Source organism: Malania oleifera, chromosome 9 (assembly GCF_029873635.1).
Source record: "Malania oleifera isolate guangnan ecotype guangnan chromosome 9, ASM2987363v1, whole genome shotgun sequence".
Classification (NCBI taxonomy): Eukaryota; Viridiplantae; Streptophyta; class Magnoliopsida; order Santalales; family Ximeniaceae; genus Malania; species Malania oleifera.
Window position 1 is genome coordinate 29,489,942 of NC_080425.1, and position 21,746 is coordinate 29,511,687.

The window sequence follows — 21,746 nt, forward strand, 5'->3', positions numbered from 1 at the left end:
TTGTAGGGTTGGGTGGAAAAGGATGCACAATGATGTTTAGCAAACTGATAAACTTACTTCACCTTGAAAAGAAGATGGACTTTTATTCCGAAATTAGTTGGGAAACAAGTATTTTAAATATTGAAAACTAGGATGATGAACAATTTTCTGACTCAGTCCTTGAGACATGCAACAAAATTCGAGATGAGTTGCCAATTACAGAGATTGAAATGCTTATCGATGATTCAATTTCTAAACTATAACTACCCCACTCTTAACACAAGGAATGAGAACCACGATATGGATGATTCGAAGCTTTCAAGTAATGTACCTTTAGTTGGAGGCCTTTGTTACAACGCTATGCCTATGATAATTGCGAATGTGATACGACTTGTGCTAGTTCTTGATTTTGAGAGTGTTGATTTGTTGCTACTTTGCTACTTCAAAACTCAACATCTAGTTTTTTTATCTAGTGGAATTTGATGGAGTATTGGCGATGAATAATGCTAGGTGTTCATATACTATGCAAAGATTAGAAATTAGGGCGTTCAAGAAATTTGACATTTTAGGAATTTTAGTTAATTTAGATCATTTTGGATATTGTAGTTATTTTGGGGTTTTATTGTGATATTAATTATTTTGGGATATTTTTTTTTTTAGAGTTTTTGTTAGTTTCGGTTATTTTTGTAGATTTGATTTTGTAATCTTTTGGGTTTCTTGATTGCCCATAAAAATAGGCTTATGATGTAAGGTATTATTCTTTTAATTTTGATAACTAATTGAATCAAATCTCATGTTTAACCCCTGTTCAGTTTGCGGAATGGAATTGAGGTAGGAAGTAATCTTAGTAGTGAAAGGGGCAAGGCACACTAGGGCGCAAAGGGTAGTTGGAGCCTAGGTACGAGGCTAAGGCATGCACCTCACAAAGGCAAGATGCGCATACTTAGATGTGTGCACAATGCCCTATATAATGGATGATTGATCTATAAACCCATTGGCACTAATGAATTTAAATATTCCAAAAATTAGCAGAAATAAGTCGTGCTCATCCAAATTTAAGACTCCAGAATAACTATGTAGTAGAAGTAAGCCATATTCATCCAAAGTTATGACTCCATAATAACTAAGGGGCTGTTTAGTATCACTGTCAAAAATTATGGAAACGAAACCGAGAAACGATAACCAAAAACTAGAGATCAGTGACCTATTTGGTTAACATTTACAAAACTAATATAAATTAAAAATTATCATTTTCATCTTTAAATAAAATAATATTTTAAAAAATGGTTAAAATAATAAAATTACAAATAATACAAATTAAAAAAGTTACTATAATAAAAAATAAAATTTATTGTAATTATTTAACTTAATTGTTCTACTTTCTGGATTTACTTTACAGTAAAATTTTAATTGGACATGACAATTGAAAAATAGTAAAAGTATTTCGTAATTGGATTTATTATTATTTTTTAAAATTTATGTATATTTTTATTTTAATTATATTTAAATTCATGTGATTATTTAATTTTAATTTTAATTTAAAAGTGTATTAAATGAATAATTTAATCCAAAAAAACTATTTCTAGGTGTTAAAATTTCTGGCAACAGGTTATCAAAACAACTGAAAACCATAAAATTTGGTTTTCAGTTTTTTGGCAAACAGTAGAAAATTGACAAGAGAAACAGAAAACTAGTAACACAACAAACGTGTTTTTATAATTTGTTTTTTCACTGTAGAGAAACAGAAATAGAAAACAGAAAACAGTAATGATACCAAACAGACCCTAAATAAGTAGGAAAAAGCAATGTTCATGCTGCAAAGTGTAAAATCCAGAAAATTGCATCAAAACTAAGCAGCAGCCAATAGGAAACAAGAAACAAACAAACAACAGGCGTCCAGGAAAAATAAATGCATCAAAAATTTTAGAAAAGGCAGGAAAATGATTTAAAAAAATACATAAAAAAATGGAAAAAAAAAAAAAACAGCCTCATACTTAGAGACAAAGGTGCATACTTGCTATGAAGTCTGAACAAGAGCAGTAGATCACTCAATCACTCATAGGCAGAAGAAGAAGAAGAAGAAGAAGAAGAAGAAGAAGAAAAGACAACAAGAAGAAAGAGAAAAGAACAAGATAGAGCTTGGCTTGAATATATGATTTTGTGATTGTTAGATTACCACTTTACCTAAAAGCTTAAGCTGTTAGGTTGTGGTCCAACAATGTATATCAAGCATGAACAGTGATTTAGTCAAGAGCTAAGAAGAAAAAGAAGTCACGCCATGAAGAACTATAGCTCCAAGTCTCCAACGGTTCAAAGGTTCGAAGAAGATGAAGAAGAAGACGACTTGGGTGCTGTCTTCAAAGAATGATGGTTCGAACTCTTGAAGATTTGGTTCAAAGAGTCGAAGAGCTTGTTTGAGTAGTCCTTCACAACGCCTAGGGCTCCAAGTTAAAGAAAGGCTTCTAAAAGAGGTGTAAAAGGTTAACATTCATGAGGTGCGCCCCAAAATGCCTCTTGCCTAGCTGCGCCTCATTGCGCATCACAAAGGTTGCCTCGCCTTAGACCCTTTGAGGTGTTAGTCTTGTTTCCCTTTGTGCCTTGCGCCGATGGTCTTAGTTTACATGAAATTGGCGAACTTTTTGTCAAAAAATTTCTGCTTTCCATCACCCTTAAAATTGAAATGGCAGTTGATTTCTATCTTGCTTGGTTTCTGTCAAAATTTCAATGAATCATCTAAAATTTATCAAAATCTCGTGATTTTAGGCTTGTAGAAAATTTAACTCTAGAATAAAATTTCCTTAGAATTCAAATGTGAGATTTAGAGGCAAAGTGAAATTTCTATATTTATTTATCTTTTTTTAATTGAAATAAAGATTATTACAATGACTCTTGAAATTATATGAAAATTAAACTTACAACAATATTTAATTTAACCATTCATGTCTAAATTATCTTTATTTGTATAATAAATAATATTTAATTGGCTTATGAATTTCATTTGTATTAGTTGAATGTGTAATACGCATATTATATTTTGAATATGTTCAATACATATTATATTACTAATATGTTTGATGTAGATAGTATATTACAAACTATTGCACCTCATACACAACATAGATGCATTTAATTTATAATGTATTAGTTCTAAAAGTTATATTATTATGTTTATTAACCATTTCTAAAGTTTCATAAAGGAATTCCATGCTTTACTACTAATTTCCCTCATTTTTTCAAATCGAAATTGAAATTGACATCAAAACTAAAATTTTCATACTTTTGGAGCTTCCGAAATTTAAGACCTTGCTTGCACCTAGGGGAATCTTTGATTCCCATGAAAGTAATCGAGGTAGGAATGGCATCAACATAGGAGTAGAATCGCTCTTTGAATGTGATTATTGTGGTTGGTTAGTAATATTGAATAGGTGTAGGAATCACAATTTTGATTCATTCGACATTCTCTGGTGGCAAAGGATGGGCCTTGGATCAATAGTAAGGTTGCCCCTTTTTGACAAGTTGGTCATGGGTTCAAGTCTAAGGAAACAACCTCTCTGCCTAAATGCAAGGGTAAAGTTGTGTACATTTTGACAACCCTTCCCCCACCCTTGCAAAGTGCGGAGCCTTGTGCCTTTGTTTTTTTGGTATTCTCCAGTGGCAGCTACAGTGGAATGAGAGATTATTAATTTTTAAAAAAATGCTCCTAAAAAAAATTATTTAAGTTTGTAATCTTTCAAGTATATTTTTTGCTGAAACTTGGTGCATTTTTTTATTATAATATTTTTTACATTTTATATAAATGATGATGATGATGATGATGATGATATTTTGTTTTGTATTTTGTTATCTTTCAAAAGTAGTAATAATAATAATAATTTATTGTCATGGTACTATTATTATTGTTGCTGCTGCTGCTGCTGCTGTTGTTGTTATCAGCGGTGTTGTGGTTGAGAGACCTTTGTGCATTTGTGGAATTTATTATTTAGTGAAGATTATAATTGTCTTTGGAAAAAGAATCAGGAATGGAATAAGAGGAATCACTATTCCATTGAATGGAGGTATCAACATTTGAGCTAGAATGCAGCTCCACCATTAGTTATGCAAACGAAACAGGGGAATGGGGGTTGCTGTCAAAACTTCAATAGCATTCTAGCCTTGAATCAAGTTTTCTTGGGGGGAAATACACTTACACCCCTTAAACTATACCATCCATGAAAAATGCCCCCTTAAATTTCTAAAAAGGAACTTACACTCGCTGAAAGGTGTTAACAGAGTTTAGTCCTTTAATTAAAGCAATAATAATATTTTTATGCCCTTTTATTTTTGTTTCATTCCATCTAACTTGGTAGAAACTTCTTGACAGCATAAATCAAACCGTAGGACTGCAAGAACTATTGTGAAGTTTCAAATATCATTTATATCCCGTATGTATAAAATGCATCAAATTCTATAAATAAATAAAAATTATTCCATTTATTAAGTTAAATTATTTCTTTAATTAAGTTTTTTTGGATAGTACAATGTAATTCAAAAGGTATGTGTTATGTGAATGAGTAAAAATTACAATGTATAGTATATGCTTTTTTATTAATTTATATATATAGTGTAATTTTATTTTATCAAATAAATTATTTAATTCCTCAAAATTTTCTCCCTTTTTTTATTCTTATAGTTCAATTAATTTTTCTATGTATTTAATATGTTATTTCTTTTGTTTTTTTTTTGGTCATCTGCTTCCTAGATAATTTCTTGTCTTTTCCCCTTGTGGGCATTTTCAGCATGGTAATTCTGTAAAATTTTTTAATAATAATATTCCTTAGGCTTATAAAGGTAATTTTATCTAAAAAAAATTATTAATCATTTATGTGTCATGCATTACAATATCCGTTAGATTTAACTATTTTTGTCAACAAAAGGAGCTTTTCACAACCATAAAGATAGTTCAGGCCGCATAAGTGTCACTTTTAGAAGTTTAAGGGGAGCATTTGTAGTAGGTTGTATAGTTTAGGGTGTGTAAGTGTATTCCTCTCCCATTTTTGGAAATGAGAGAAAGAAGTAAGTTGAACTATAATTAAATAGTAAAAACTTGTGTTGAGTTTTGGCCATATTAACAAGACACACTGCAGTGGACCCCAATAATGATGCCAAAGAAAAACAACCTGTCCCCAATAAGATCCAGAGATGAAGCACATTCATGAAAATGATCATTTGCAAAGACAGCATAGTGCCAAAAAGCCTTCGCTTTTTAAAATACATTTTTGACTCTCTCTAATGTAATTAAGATGAACAATACACTTCCAAAGAAATATTAATATTGTGAATATAATCATAAGCTTAGACCTTAGAACTTATTATGAAAAGTGCTTAAATGAAGTATTTGTGTCAATAAGTAGTGTTTGGTTTACACTTAACTAAGTACTTATGTCAAAAAGTACTTTTCCTTTTCCAAACTGCTTTTGTTTTTTAAGGAAAATTAATATTTTCTGAAAAAAGTACTTATAATGAGTAATCCTAGACTATTAACAAATACTTTCTCATATAAGTATTCTTTCCAGAAAAGTAGTTTTCTGTTTCTGTGCAACGTTTCAAATAAGTACTTTTCCAAAATGCTTTTTGTTTTTTTTAGGAAAATAATATTTTTTTAAAAAGTACTTGTAATAAATATTCCTAGACTGCTTTAATAAGTACTTCTTTATATTAGTATTTTTTTTTTCTAGAAAGTACTTTTCTGTGCAATGTCATTTGGTATTATTTCATACTCATTCAGGCTGAGACAACTGTTACAGTCCCATGCAAATTGATCCTAATCTGATTTGTGTTCTAAATTTCTGTAGCAACAATTATTCAGGCCATATTGGTATTCATATTGGTGTTTTACTGGATGTCAATCAGCATCAGCAGTAACTACGCACAGCACAGATGTTTGTAACTATTATACATAAAAATGTCAGTTGTACCAAAATTTCAATCCTTGACTAATCATCACTTGCTTCTAATGTAAAATTAATCCATTAAGTTGAAAAGACACATATATGAAGCTATGATTACTGATTTTCTTGCTTGGCAGGAAAAAAAGAAAAAAGAGAGAGAGGAGAGAGAGAAAAGGAAGGCAAAACACAAAAGGGAAAAGAACAAAGGGTATGACAGAGAAAGAGGGACAGAGCGATCCAGGGAGGATGGAACAGACAGTGAAAATATTGATGTAACTGATATTCACGCCTCAGAAAGGAACATCAGTTTGAGGAAAGAGACCGACAAGAAACATAGGAAAAGGCATCAAAGTACTGTGGATGATGTGAGTTTGGACAAAAATGAGAAAAATCGATCCAAGAACATCCATAAACTAGAGAGTAGCCACAAAAAATCAAGACAGGTATGCCAATTTTTTCCTTTGTGTATGAAAAGCACCTCCAACTTTCCAATATTTTCTTTGATTTATTATTCTTTTTTTTTTTTCATTCTGAAAAAGTGTATTTGTCATTTTGTTCTGACAGGGAGAGCAGCATGAATTCAGTCCTGATTTTTATAGTGAAAGCAAGCATAAGAGACATAAGAGAGACCACCTGAATGGTTCTCGTAGACATGGTGACTATGAGGATTTTGAGGATGGGGAATTTGGTGAGGATGGATAGCTGTTTTTATTTTTCATCCGGATGAATTTTTTCACTTTCTTTGCATTTATCCTCTTCTTTTTTCTTCATAGTAGCACTGGCAAAATATCATGGCCAGTACTTGCATTGATCTCTAGTTTGATCCACCAACACATAATCTATCTAATAGTGAGTTTTCCAAGGGTTTCTATCTTGTTGATTTGGTTGTATACATATGGATTTGCTCAACTGCATCTCTTTCAGTGATGTGAAATTATTCATTTCTCAATTTTTGTTATGCTGCGTTTAGGAGCATGGATTTAGGACCTTTGATTTGGATTTGGGTGGATTTGGACAAATTTCAATACATTTTTGTATTACATCTTATCCAAATCCAATACAAATCCAAATCCAAGGTATGCCCAAACATAGGATTATAGAACTTTAAGGAGTGTTCTATGCTTTTCGTTTTGTTTTTTTTTTTTTTGGCTTGATTTTCAGCTATGCTATATTTGTTCATCTGTGTCACTCTAAACTTGGAATGAGGTCGTGAACTTGTTAATTTTTTCGACGGGGTATTGGTGGATGTTAACTGTTTAAGTTCCATTTTTGGAACTTTGGCTAGCCCACCTTCTATCAGTGAGCCATGAGAACTTTGCATTGAATATTAGCCCCACGTACATGCTGAGGTGTTTATATTGTTGATATGCTGGAAAATGAAGGACAGCTTCCTTTGATTTCAGTGGTAGATTGACTGTAACCTAAGTTCAAAATTTTCGAGAAGTGGAGATGGAGCTATATAAATAAGTTTTTGAGTAGCACATTTTTTTTGGAATTTTTTTAGAATCCCCTTATTTAAGGTGTATTTATATACATAGTTCCACTGTTATTTTGTATTTCAATCACTTTCTACCTAGTTTGTAGCTGTCAGTATCAAATTTTAAATATTAAAAGTACAGTAGAACAAAATTGCACATCCATACATAATCTCAGATGCTGCACCATACATTGGTAGGGCCGGTTGTTTCAATGGACCTTTTAATAATAATGATGATGATAATTATGTCGATGATGACACAATGTATTTGGTGAATATCATCGTTAGATCCCATGAGAAAGTTTCACTACCCAGTGTGGAAATTTGGTGATAGGTACATGAATTAAGAAATGGAAGAGAATAGGTAAGACTGTTCTGTGCAAGAGAAATAGATGATGTGACTTAAAAGAGTGGCTCATCGACTGAGTGACATTTTATTCATGACATTAGGAATCTTTTTTCCTATTACTCTAACAAGATTAAAACATATACTCGCATATTTATTCACGGTTCATTGGATTTGTAATCATTGGAATAATGATTGGAGGCTCAATTATGGGTTTGCAGGTATGATGGTGTCTACAATATTCTATATTTTCATGAATATAAGAATTCTTGCTTGCATTATATCATTTGGTCTATGTGCCAGAGCTGATGAAGATGTATTTTGTTGAAAGAAGAATTGGATGGTAAAAGAGGTTGAAGAGAAAAAATCCATGGATTAGAATGACTAGCCATACCTAAAGTGAGCAAGAGAGGTTCTAGGAGAGTATAAAGGAGGTGATATAAATGGTAAAGAGAGCTTCTAGTCAAATGAGGGTATCCACAAAGCAATTACAAATTTACAAGAAGGAAGAGGGGTACAATATGGCAATAGAAAAAGGTAAAACTTTTAAAATTAAAGAGGCAAGGAAACTGGAAACATGGGGAAAAGGTTGTTGCTGAAGCTATAATGAAATTTGCACTATGCTGAGTGCTAAAGACCGGGGGAGAAAGATGTGTATGCAAACTTCTTAGTCCAACATTGCAAGAGAAAAATTAGAAAATGAGGTAATAGCAAGTGTATAGACAGTGAGGCTTTAGTGTATTTGTAAAAGGAGGAAAAAAAAAAAAAAAACAAATAGAAGAAGTTATTTAATGAAAATAAGCAAGGCTTAAGCCTAGAAATAAATAGGAAAGAAGCATGCTAAAATTTTAAGATTTTGGATGAATGTTAGAGTTCATGAAGTTAATCCTGTGCCAGAGAGAGTTTCTTCTTGTAGATCTCAAAAAGTAGTGTGGCAAGGATTTAGTTCATTCTTCCACTATCTCTATACACCCATTTGCCCCCCCCCCCCCCTTTATTCCACTAATCCTTGTATAATGGTACTCTTCCCTTTGTCCCTCTTGGTACTTGAGCTCTTGAGGATTTCCCTATCTTCTAGGTCACTGTCTTTACTTCTCTCCCATTAGGAGCAAATTCAAGGGAAAGAAGAGGGATTCAAAGGAGTTTGTTTACTTGGACAGACTTATGATTGTGAGTGCTTAGGTCATTATAATTATAAGTTTTGGAAAATAAGGGGGCAAGTAGTTGTATATAGATGTCATTAAGGACACACATGATGGAGCAATGACTAGTGTTAGTGCTGCAGTCATCAATTTGGGTGAGAACTGTGAAGACAACCACAATGACCTTTGATGGTGCATGTTTTTTGCTGATGAGATTGTGTTGATAGATGTAACTAGATGATGTAACTAGAAGGGGAATAAAATTTAAGTTACAAATACGGAGAGAGGATTTATAATATCAAGGTTTTAAGATAAGTAGAAGTAGGATAATACATGAAATGCAATTTTAGTATAGCACATTTAGGAGGGACAACAAAAAACTTAAACTGATATTCAATAAGTTCCTATAAGTGTTGGTTTCATTTCATTGGATCAATTGCTCAAGCTAAAGGAAAATAAGCTCCGATGTCATGCATAGTAAAGCAAGTGGCAATGGAATAGGTGTGGTAATCATGCACATTGATTTAATATTGACAAATATGGTGGTATGAGGGTTGGCAGTGGCAAGAATAAGGTTGGGAGTTGATGTGGCAATGTGTTGCAAGGACTTGTATGCATGATGGTGGTATAACATGATTAGCTGGGAAACTACCAAGAGTGGAATTATTTGGTGAGATTGATGCCCTGTTTGGATTCAAGTGATTTTACTGAAATAGTAAATGTAGATTGCCTGAAAATAGTAAGGTAAGAGTTTGATAATTTATTTGAGGTGTAAGAACAAAAGCATTGAGTTTCGTTGTATTTTAAAATTCATATTCTTATAGATTAAAATAACATTGCTATCTCAAGGGTGCAAGGGTCATTTGACATTTTTTATGATGAAGTAACGGAGCACAAATTTTAGTAGTGCTAGCAAGTTAGAGTGGGAGCTAACATTAGGGATGGTAACTGTTATTTTTCTTGTTTTTATGATAATAAATATTACACTGCAAATCTATTCAAAAGAACTCTGACAAATGTATTTATATTAAACTGCCAATTCTTGCATTCTATTGCACTATTCTTTTGTAAATACAACTACAAAACCAAGCCTTAAGTCCCACTAGGTGGGGTCAGTTATATGAATCATTTTCCGCCAATTTATACGATCGTGGACCATTTTTTTTTGACAGATTCAGGGATATTACATCCTTACTATCTCTTTCCAAGTTATTTTAGGTCTACCCCTACCCCTTCTACTACCCCCCCACAGTAACTAACTCACTCTTCCTCAATGACGCACTATGTGACCTACATTGCAAGTGTCCATACCATCTGCATCGTCCCTCCCTTATCTTATCTTCTATAGGAGCACACCCAACTTACTGCGAATATGATCATTCCTTAATTTATCTTTCAGTGTTATACCACTCATCCATCTAAGCATTCTCATCTCGGTAACTTTTACTTTTTGGATATTCTGTTTCTTTGTCGCCCAACATTCTGATTCATATAACATAACTGGTCTTATAGATGTCCTATAAAACTTCTCTTTTAATTTTAAGGGTATTCTACGATCACAAAGCATACTTGAAACACTTCTCCATTTTACCCAACCTGCTTTAACTCTATGCATTACATCATCTTCAATTTCTCCTTCAGTTTGCATAATAGATCCAAGGTATCGAAATCTACAAGTGCTATTTATTTCATCATCAAGTTTAACTTTATGTCCAATATTTCTCTTATCATTACCGAAATTACATTTCATATATTTTGTCTTATTTCTACTTATCCTAAAGCCTCTAAATTCCAAAGCTTGTCTCCATAATTCTAACTCAACCTCTACTCCATCCCTAGTTTCATCAATTAATACAATATCATCTGCAAATATCATAGACCATGGAACCTCCTTTTGCTTAGTTAGTTGGTCCATCACTAAAGCAAAAAGATAAGGGCTCAAAGCAGATCCTTGATGTACACCTATGGTGAGTGAAAATTCTCTAGTTTTTCAATCTATAGTCCTTACACTAGTCATTACTCCATCGTACATATCCTTAACAACATCAGTATACTCACTACATATACCTTTTTTTTTCTAAAACCCACCATAGAACTTTCCTAGGTATCCTATCATATGCTTTCTCTAAGTCAATAAATACCATATGCAAGTCCCTCTTCTTTTTCCTAAATTTTTCCATTAAACTTCTTGAAAGATACATAGCTTCTGTGGTAGATCTCCCAGGCATAAAATCAAATTGATTTTTTGAGACCTTTGTTTCTAACCTTAATCTTTGTTCAACTACCATTTCCCATAGTTTCATCGTATGACTCATAAGTTAAATTCCACGATAGTTATTACAATTTTGAATATCTCCTTTATTTTAGTATATATGTATTAAAGTGTTTTTTCTCCATTCATCAGGCATTTTCTTTGTTTTATAATTGTATTAAATAAATTTGTTAACCATATAATTCTGTTATCACCTAAGCATTTCTAAACTTCAATTGGGATGTGATCCGATCGTATGGCTTTCCCTTTTTTCATCCTTTTTAGTGCAAACTTAACTTCGTTAACTCTAATTTTGCGGATAAATCTCATATTTTTAGTCTTTTCCTCATTTTTTAAATCTAAGTTTAAGCCTTCTATGTGGTTTTCATTAAACAACTTACTATAGTAACTTCACCATCTTTCTTTAATGTCTTCACCCTTAACCAAGACAATATCATCCTCACTTTTTATACATTTTACATTTCCTAAGCCCTTACTCTTTCTTTCTCTAGCTTTAGCAAGTTCAAATATATCTCTTTCCCCCTCTTTTGTACCTAATCTATCATACTAACTATTAAATGATCTGTATTTAGCTTAACTAATAGTCTTTTTTGCATCTTTTCTCGCCTCCTTATACTTTTCAAAGTTATCCCTATTTCTACATTTTTGCCACGTTTTATACAAAATTCCTTTTGTCTTTACGGCTTTTTGGACATCTTTATCCCACCACTAATTTGCTATTCGAGATTGCTATTCGAGAATCTTCCCCTTGATTCACCTAAAATCTCTTTTATTATCTTTTTAATAGAGTTAACTAATCTACTCCAAAGAGTATTTGTATCTATCCCTTGCTTTATAGTCTAATCCCCATCTTTGATCATTTTATCTTTAAATTTTATTATATTTTCTCCCTTTAAGTTCTACTACCTAGTTCTCTTACACTGGTTTATTTTATCATTTTTCTTCCATTTTTTTCTTCCAGTTTTTTAGTCTTTTGTATAGTACAGACACAAAATGAAGAATGATACATTCCTTGAGATGGCATAAAATCATTAAAAGGGACAGAAAAATATTCAAGGATATTCAAGGCATTCATACAACCAAATGAGTATCGTAGCACCTTGTGTAAATTTTAGCACATAAAAATTTGAAAATAAAAAAAAATTTAGAAGATCATTCATTAAAAACTCCCGTGCCATTCTTGAATAATCATGAGTAAAATTAACAAACTATCCAAATCCGCCATGAGAAGCAACTTGATATGCACCCCACATGATATTGGATTGCAATTTGGAGATCAACACAACAGATCTGGATTTGTTTGTTGATCTGGATTTGTTTCTGTAACTGGTGCTCTTGGTGAGAAAGGACCAATGATGCTTTTTTAGTATTAATTAATATATTGATATTTATCAACAAAAAAAAAAGTCGTTTCTTGCAACTTTAATCTGGCTGGTTAGGTGTATGTGCTACAGTTTTCACCTTGTTAAAGAGTTCAATTGATTTCTCTTTCCCTGCATTTATAGGCTGAAAACTCGATGAAGTCCCATCTTGCTGCTTTATATCTGAGGAGGAACCCTGTGGAAAAAGATCTAGTAGCTGCTCATGGTTAGCAAGAGAAAGCTAGAGCAACGCTGCTTTCCGACTTTATAAATATGAGATCTGTGGTCAGCTATAAACGCTTTATATCAAATCACTGAGGATTGGAAAAGTTATGTAAGGTGCTCAGGATTGCAAAAGTTATCTCATGGAGGTACTCTTCGACTTCATCAGGTTTTGGTACTTCTTCTGAAATCTGAAAGCATTGCATAATCTGTCCCATTGCATTCAAAAAGAGTTCATATTGTTTATCATGGCATTTGGGATGACTCTGACCATGACTGTCACATGTATTGTGTTCATACACTCCAAGGATTGGCTATACATTCTTTTGAGGCAACAAGAGAAAAATGAAAAAAGAAAAAGAAAAAATTGCCTTCCATGTCATCCTTTTTTACATATGGTTGTCTGATCATGATTTTATACAATCATTGTGACTCATGTTGGTTTTTTTCCCCCTTTTTCTATTGTTTATCCCTAGAATGGCATTGTGAATATAATGGGTATGTTTAGCCAATCCGATTGTGATCTTTTCTTTCTTTAGAACTTGAGCCATTGGGTATTAACTCCATTGGGCATTGTGCTGATAAAATTTTTAAAAGAAATATAAAATCTGATTAGGGTTTGTTGGGAATCCTTGGGACCAATTACTTTCTGAATCCTTTATACGAGGAGAAAAGAAAAAAAAAAAAAAACAAACGGTCTTACCATTTGGTTACCAACAAGGCTAGTAGGGCCTGCGTGATTCAGGTTCAGTTGGATTTGGCCCAAAAATCCGCACCAAACCAATCTGACCAGGTTTTGGGACAACCGAAACAAAACTTCAACCATGAGCTTATTAGTTTTGGTCAATTTGTGATGCAAGTTGGGCTGGTCGGATTATTGGTTTAGTCTCTCTAAGGCTCATGCATCATCTGCAGCAGGCATTCCACTTCTCTTTGTCAGTCCTGACAATGAGGCAACTTGTCACTGCTGGTGAGGGGGAGGGATGGATGGAAGGAGCAATAGAGGAGTCGAAAGAAAAGGAAAAGGAACAGGCTTGCCTAGAGATATAAGATGCAGATATTGACTTGCTGTAGCTGGAAACAAGGGCTGGGATTGGGTATCATGGAGAATGGTTATGGGATTGGTGATAATGAGGAAAATTGAAGTTTTTGAGAGGAAGATTATATCCGCATCATATACATATGTGAGAGTGAATATATCAGTCAAGCAGGTTTTACGTGGGTTTATGGCATTCAACCCATGAAGAGAACCATAGTAGTCGGGTTATGAATGCCTAGACCTACCATATATTTTGGCCATTCGCATGTGGTTCAAATTGGATTGGTTTGGGGAGGCCATTTTCTATATTTTGTTGCGCAGCCCAAAGACTGGGAATATGAGTTAAGTGCTGATTTTTTTTTCTTTTGTTTGTTTGTTTTTTTTTTTTTTTCCATCTTCTTGACCATATTATCAACTCATTATGTTGTTGGTGCATGTGTTCACATTTTAAAAGCTATGTATTTATTTTAGTTCCTTGTTAAAATCCTTCTTTTTAAAATCAGACTGTTTTTCAAGCATTAATGAGTACAGATCTGGGACTAGTTGGCTAGCACTTTGGCAGCTTATACAAAGTCATATATCTGCCTCAGAAACTAGCTCAATGGTGGGGTTTGTTTTTCTGATTAGCATGCCGATTGGTGCACAATAAATCATTCACTTCAGTGACTATTTCATTCAGTATAGCATCTCCTATATTTTGGAATTACCTAGGTTAGTGGCTGGATATCACCCAATAGATATTTGACTATGTTTGTGATCATGTTTGTCATTTTCAGACTGCTTCCCCCACAAGCAGGTATGCCCATTGAGAAATTTCCAAAAGTCTTCTTGCCTGAAAGATTCCAGGGTGGTTGGTTGCCTTCTATTGTTCTTTCCATAGGTTTTATTGAATAATTGGGAAAAATGGAAGACCTTATCACAATGATAGGTCCCTCCCTGTATTTATAATGTGTCAAAGTACATACCATTGGCCATAATGCCCTTACTAATTCTCACACACTAACAATGCTAAATGACTAAGATAACCATCAACACTCTACCACATTTTGTTTCTTACTCCAAGAAACCAAAATTTGCCCCAACAAGGATATAGTTACCAATTGTGGATCTTCTATTAAAAGGTGACCCGACCCAATCTACATTAGTATGTCCATGAATATGAGTGACCTCAATCCTGATATAAGAGACCTTTCCCTGGTGTACCTTTGAGATATTTCAGATGTGAATTACTACATCCCAATGACTTGTTCTTGGAGAATCAAGAAACTAACTTAAAACACTTGTTGCGAAAGATATATCCTGTCGAGTGACCATGAGATAATTCAGCTTTCCCACAAGTCTCTGATATCGTCCTGAGTTGGGCACCAAATCACCCATATCTGGCATTAGCTTATTATTGGTATATATGTGTGTAATGTCCAATGTTCGACAAGTTAATTGGCACACTTACCTGACGTATGGCTCAGATGAGGTTGAAGTGGTAGACTGCAATGGTACTATGAAGACAGAAGACGTTCCCCTCTAAGACATGGGGGTCCGGGGGCAACGCCACCGGTGGCGGGTATAGGGGGCAACGCTCCCTAGACGGTGGGGTATGGGGACTGCCGGTAGGTGAATGACGGCCACTAATGTCAACGACGGCTATGATAGGTGAGCCGCCACCACCTACCAAGGTAGGTGAGCCGCCTATGTGTTTCTTCCATGGACCAGAGGCTATAAATAAGACCCTCACCCCCCCCCCCCCACCAGAGCAAATCACACATCTTGACTGAAAATTTGTGTCCTCTTCTGTTTTTTCTATTTGTTGTCCTTTCGCCATTGAAGCTCATTTAGTGAGTGCATGGTTGGACAATTTTTTGTAATTTGATTGCTGTAATAAAACTTTATGTTATCTCTTTAATCGTTTCTTCAAAGATCTTGGTGTTGTTATTTTACACTTACTACTAGGGATCCATGACTGTATCAATAGTAGTATGAGGGTGACAAGAAATCATAAGAAATAAAATTAGAGATTGCATGTTGGGTACAAGTGCGTTTACATTTTCAAACAACTATAAAAGGATCAACCACTTGGGGAAGAGTATCATCTCACAAAGGAACTGGAGGCATAGAAGTGGAAGCTGGAGGAGGAGGCTCTCTTCCCTTTAGTTGTCGCATGTGCACTTGCAGATTGGGACTATCCAAGTGATGAGAAGGACTCAAATTGAATGAAGATACGGGAAGACTAGACGGAGGAAATCGGTTATGATCGGGAAGGCTAGGTAGAGGAAAAGACTCATCAAGGTGAATAGAACTCAAGAAAACGGAGTATTATGGTTTAGACTCAAAAAACGATGACATTGTCAAAGACAAAGAGTAGATGTAAAGTAGGGATATAATATCGATATCCCTTTTTAGTATAGGAATACCGCAGAAAAAATACATTTGATAGTGCTAGGATCCAACTTATCCATTCCTAGAGTTGAGTGATGGACAAAAGACACAACCAAATATACAAGGAGGAAGGGAGAACAAAAGAGCCTTAGGGAAGATGACTGAGGATGACATTTTATTAATGAGAGAGCAAGTAGTGAGCATGACATCACTCCAAAAAACTTTGGGGACATTTATTTGATACAATAGGGTACAAGTGACTTCGAGAATATGTCTGTTTTTTCATTCTACGACTCCATTTTGTTGTGGAATATGGGCACAAGATGATTGAAGCATCATACAACAATTAATCCTATAGGTACTAAATTGGGTTGATTGGTATATCAAACTGTGTCTTTATTTGAGTATAGAAGGCACAAAAGATATTAAACAACTTAAAACAATCTTTCATTAGATATAACTAAGTCATCGACAAATGCAACAAAGTGCCGAAACCCCAATTTTGACGTGAAACAACTAGGGCCCCAAACATTAGAATGGACGACCATGAAAGAGGACTATCTGCCTGTTTGTTGACTCAAGAAGCAAAAGGAATATGATGATGTTTTGCCAATTGACGAGGCTCACACTCAAGACTAGGCAAAAAACTCATAGTAGGAACTAGCTGTTTTAATTTGTCCAAGGACAGATGACCAAGGCGACAATGGATTTGAAGCGGTGTAGCAACGGCTATGAAGGCAATGGGAGAAGTGAACAACTCAAAGTTGTAGAGTCCACAAGCCTCACGTCCTATGTCAATCATTTTCCTCGTCTTTAGATCATGAATAATCACAAAATCATGAGAATGTTATAGAACAATTTAGTGCATTTGTAAGCTTACTAATTGACATTAGATTGAAGGGGGACTTAGGAATGTATAAAACAGAAGAAAGAGAGATGGAGGGAGTAGGAGTTACTATTCCTATCCCCTTAACTGTAGTTGTGGACCCATTAGCAAGGGTAACTTGAGGTAAATTTTTAGGATACTGGAGGGCAGAAAAGAAGTTGGTTACACCTGTCATATGCTTAGTAGCAGCAGAGTCAATAATCGAAGGACTAGTGGGAGAGATACCAAATAGCATACAAACTGTAGGATTACCCTTCTAAGAAAAAGATACAATGTGATGAGATGTTTGTTGGGATGTTTGATACTGGAGGAACCTTGAGTACTCTTCGTCTGAGATAGTTATAGTACACTGTTCACTTGAACAAATTGCCTGATGATGGAAACTCACTTTTTTGTTTTGAGGACGCCATCCCAACGCACAACCTTGATACAGAAGCAAATCAGAAATACACAACGAACAAAATGCTCTTTGGATTCCAAAGGTGAACTTCTAGACCAACTGAAACAACCACAAGTGAACTTCCAAGCCAACCGAACCAAACCATTGGTTCAATCATGAATGGGTCACCAACAATTGGACATAGCACTGCCACAACCCTACAAAATCAATGTATAAATGCTGCCACAGTACCAAACAACCTCTATAGTGTAGAAAATTAGACGCACAGCAAACAACATCCTTGTGGAATTCATGGACACCATCCCAACACACAACGTTTGACAACCAGAGCAAACCACAATCACACAATGAACAAGAAAGATAAAAACGAATAAAGAACACAGCAATGCCACTGTTTCAGGCCTCAATGAACCCTATAAACATTGACCAACAGCTTCAGACATTAGCAAGCCATCATTCCTAGAATGTCATACATGAGCAACTAAAAAAGGTGATATCTTTGGACGAACAGGATGACAAACAACTTGGTATTATGGTATGAGGAAGGATTCAAGACCTTTGGGAGGAAATCTGAGCAAAATGGCTGCTCAAAAGTGTCTCACACGCCGGCGCATGGGGCCGACACTACATACTTTTGGCCGGCTTTGAAGGCTGTCAGATCGGCAGTTTTGTGGCTTACTATGTGGTTAGTTTTGCAAAATGTGAGGTATTTCTTGAGGTGTTGAAGAGGACAGCAGCATCCAGGATTTTCACAGCAACTGCTGAACCTGCTCCTGGACTTTGGTTGCATGGTATTATGATGTTTAGGGTTTGATTTAGTAGCTGTTAAGTAATTAGGGTTTACGTCGGATCTTGCTCTGGTACCATGTTGAATAGTTGAGTAAAATGGAAGACCTTGTCACAATGATAGGTCTCTCCCTCTATTTACCATATGTCATTACCAATTACCATAATGCCCTTACTAACTCTCACTTGTTAACATAACACTCACACACTAACAATGCTAAATGACTAAGATAATCATCAACAGGTTTCAAATGGAACACACATTTGCAGCTGCAAAACTCTTGGTGATTTCAGGTATGGGGAAGGTAGGTTTTCTTCTCATCTCCCTAGAAGGATCTGCATCACGGTTCCATTAAAAAGTGCAGTTCAATCCTATTTACGATAAGAAATTGAGGAATATCAAAGTTTTAGTGCCATCCCTCGGCCACACTACTGCTTGCTGAACATGCTTCCTGCTTCAAGTTAGACCTCTCTACCAGCCTGTTAGGTTTGTGAGTAATTTCGTTCAACACACTGCTTCTGTAGATTTGAAGTCTAAACCTTCAAAAATAGTAATGCTCCTTTTAGTTGCCAAGAAAATAATCAGAGCCTAAATTGTAAGGTTTTTTTCTTGGCAATTGTGATGTGATAAAGGAGAAGATTTTTTATACCTCTTCTATTGGCCTGCATGATTTCTAGACTCAAAAGAGTTTCTTGCTCTAGCTTAGCCATGATAATATTCAGAAGATGGGAAATCCTTTTGAATTTCATTAAGCAGATCAGTCCATCCTGCTGTTGGCTGTGGAAAAAAAAAGTGTGTGCCTGCAATGTGCTGGAACTTTGGAACTGCTTCAACATGTTTTCTGCATTCCAATTGAAAAACTTCTGGATGTTATTGCCAGGAATGAGCTTGCCAAATACTGTCGTTCTCTCATGAAGATCCTTGAGCTGTGAAATCCTTTTTCTTTTCTGGTTCAAATATATACTGCAAGACCTGTTCAAGTTTTTGGCTGAAGCCCTGAAATAATAGGGTGAGAGCAACGTTTACGTTTTGGATTTAGGCTCATCTTTCCAAAGGGTTAACCTTTAGCATAAAAGGCTCGTGTTACTGTTGCAGTTTTCTTAGTTGTTATGTTGGTGCTAGTTTAGATGCAAAAGAAGCTATTAAACTTGAAAAATGAAGGGATTAGACTGAAATAGAATGAAAATTTATCGTACAAACTTAAGCAGGAACAAGGTCCTTATGTAATAATTGGAATTTAACTGAGGATGCATTTTTCAGAGTCTCAAAGGCAATACTTGATAGGATATGGGTTGAAATTTGTCTTTAATTCCTCACAGGCAAATATGGTGCATCTATTTTTCCACTTCGTTACCAAGACAAAGACTCCACGAGGAAGACTTGGACCTGCCTCTTTGTTTGAATCACCGACAGTTCGGGCAGGCCCACAGGACTGGAATTAAATAGAATGATTTGGTCCAGGCCAGATCATGTGAATTTTACTTGCCTATGGCTTTTTTAAAAAGAATTGGAAATGCCAAAACTAAGAGGGTATGCCGCCTACTACTAAAATTCCAGTTTTTACAACAATATTATAATATGCTTGTCCCTGTGTCTCCATTTCCCTTCCAAAGGAGGGGAAATGCAATGAAATATTCCAGAGTATTTTTTTAAATAATATATTTTTAACAAATATTTTCGAAACTAGTGCAAAGGGAAAAAGTATATTTCCCAAATAAGGCACCTCAAGAAATTGGAGTTTGTGATACTTGATTCCTTAAAAAACTCGATTTCGTGAGCTATAAGTCATTATCATCTCTATTATTTGTGACTTAGGGGACAAAAAATGAATGAGAAACAGCCTCGAATCCCCCCCCTCTTGCCCAGAAATCCCTTATCCCTTCCTCTTGCCCGTGTATGGTTCACCTTGAGATTCCTTCATATGCATGGACTGATGGTTGGATTGTTCTATAGTATAAAGTACTAAGAGAAGTTAAATGTCTTTTTTCCCATCTTACTCTTATTTTTTTACTTTTTTAGCACTTTATTTAAAGTTTCTTAGTTATTTAAGTGACATTAGCTATTTGCTGATTATTATTTGAGAATGATTGAAAAAATTTGTCAAGATTTTGAGATGTGGATTTGATGTTGGAAGGGGCTAACAATTGTAAGGTTTATTGTTCTCGAAATCCATTTGTGCTCAACTGTTTGTTTTTTCTTTTGAATTTCTTCCTAAAGTCAGCGACATTAGTAATAGGGATCATATCTTGATTGAATGTGGAAGAAATATTCTGAGATTTTTGGTTTTAGATTTTATTCATATTATCCATCTGCTTAATATTCCTTTTGAGATAAAATTTGTGTTTATTCATTTGGATATTTTTTTTGTTTTATATTTTTTTATCATTGTAATTTGTTTATTGTTTTGATTGGTTGATATTTTTTTCATTGATATATACTTTTGTGGTTGATATTATCCAAACATTTGTTGAAACTTTTGACCCAAGACATTTTTTTTAACTATGGTCGAAACTATAATTTTTTCTATCAATATTTTTTTTTTGTGCTTTATATATTTGGTTAAAATTTTTTTCTAGTTAATCTAATATTTTTTTTTTTCATATCGAGATCAATGCTAGAGACTTTTTCCAGTTGATGGAGGTCCTTAAAAAAAAATGAGAATAATATGACTCACTTGAAGCTGCTGCTTCACTCACTCTCATCTAGGTTTTGTGGTACTTTGATGGATTCATTCAAATCTGCATATGGTGGAAAACTTCCACACTTTGGTGGATGAGATATTCGAAAAGAAGGTGCAGATCAAAAGAAAACTGTTAGTTTGCACTTGAAAAAGGTGGAGGTGGGGAGCTTTGTTTGATTGGAGAAATTTCATATTTGTAGTTAGTACATAAGGATTACCTTATTGACTGCTAGATAGGCTTGCAAGTGTTTTCCATTGTGGGTATTGACGTTGTAGCAGTTCACTTGTTATAGGAAGTTCAACAGGATACAATAAAGGGTGCCAATTAAATTGAACAGTTATGGTTTTTGTAGATAGGGGTCTGCAATCGTTTGACAAGGGTCATTCAATCTTCAATCTTGGTGGCAAGGAAGGGAGCATTAGTGCAGATTTTTGTGGAAGTTGCAAGTGTTTGTAGGGCGGGAGGTGACAAGCAAACTCAAGTCTCAAAGTCTCAATGATTGCTGAAGTTGGAAGGAGGATCTTTGTGGTATTGCAAAGACTATAAAGGGCAGATGGGTTATGGGCGTTGTGGAAGTTAGCAATTAGCAAGCTCGTTATCCGGGAGGCTTTGATGAAACTAAGGTTTGCAAGGGTAAGGGGAAATCATGTGTGCAGTTGGCAGTGGGGTGGGCTTTGAATAGGTTGATTCAATGATAATTAAAATTACAATAAATCTAGCTGAACTATTGGAGAATAAGTTATGCGTTGATGAATGATGTGGGCCATGTGCAAGATGAAATTGGCAATGTGAGGCCAAACTAATTTTGAATGGCTTTTTACGAACTTCAGGTTTGTGGGTTTCTAACACAGAAG

The 21,746-nt window shown here is 34.7% G+C and overlaps 1 protein-coding gene across 4 annotated transcripts in view; it reads left to right on the forward strand.

Moving 5' to 3' along the window:
* The window catches only part of LOC131164586 (pre-mRNA-processing protein 40A-like), a 145,233-nt gene that overhangs the window by 84,209 nt on the left and 39,278 nt on the right, over window positions 1–21,746 (forward strand). For 2 of the 4 annotated variants that reach the window (XM_058121882.1, XM_058121883.1), the window contains 3 exons: window positions 6,044–6,349; window positions 6,471–6,594; window positions 12,649–13,174. In XM_058121882.1, the coding sequence (XP_057977865.1) occupies window positions 6,044–6,349; window positions 6,471–6,594; window positions 12,649–12,653 (435 nt within the window). In that variant the 3' untranslated portion in view covers window positions 12,654–13,174. Of the gene's footprint in view, window positions 1–5,810; window positions 5,923–6,043; window positions 6,350–6,470; window positions 6,595–12,648; window positions 13,175–21,746 lie in introns of those variants that run through there. The other 2 variants (XR_009139286.1, XM_058121884.1) reach the window with 2 other exon arrangements.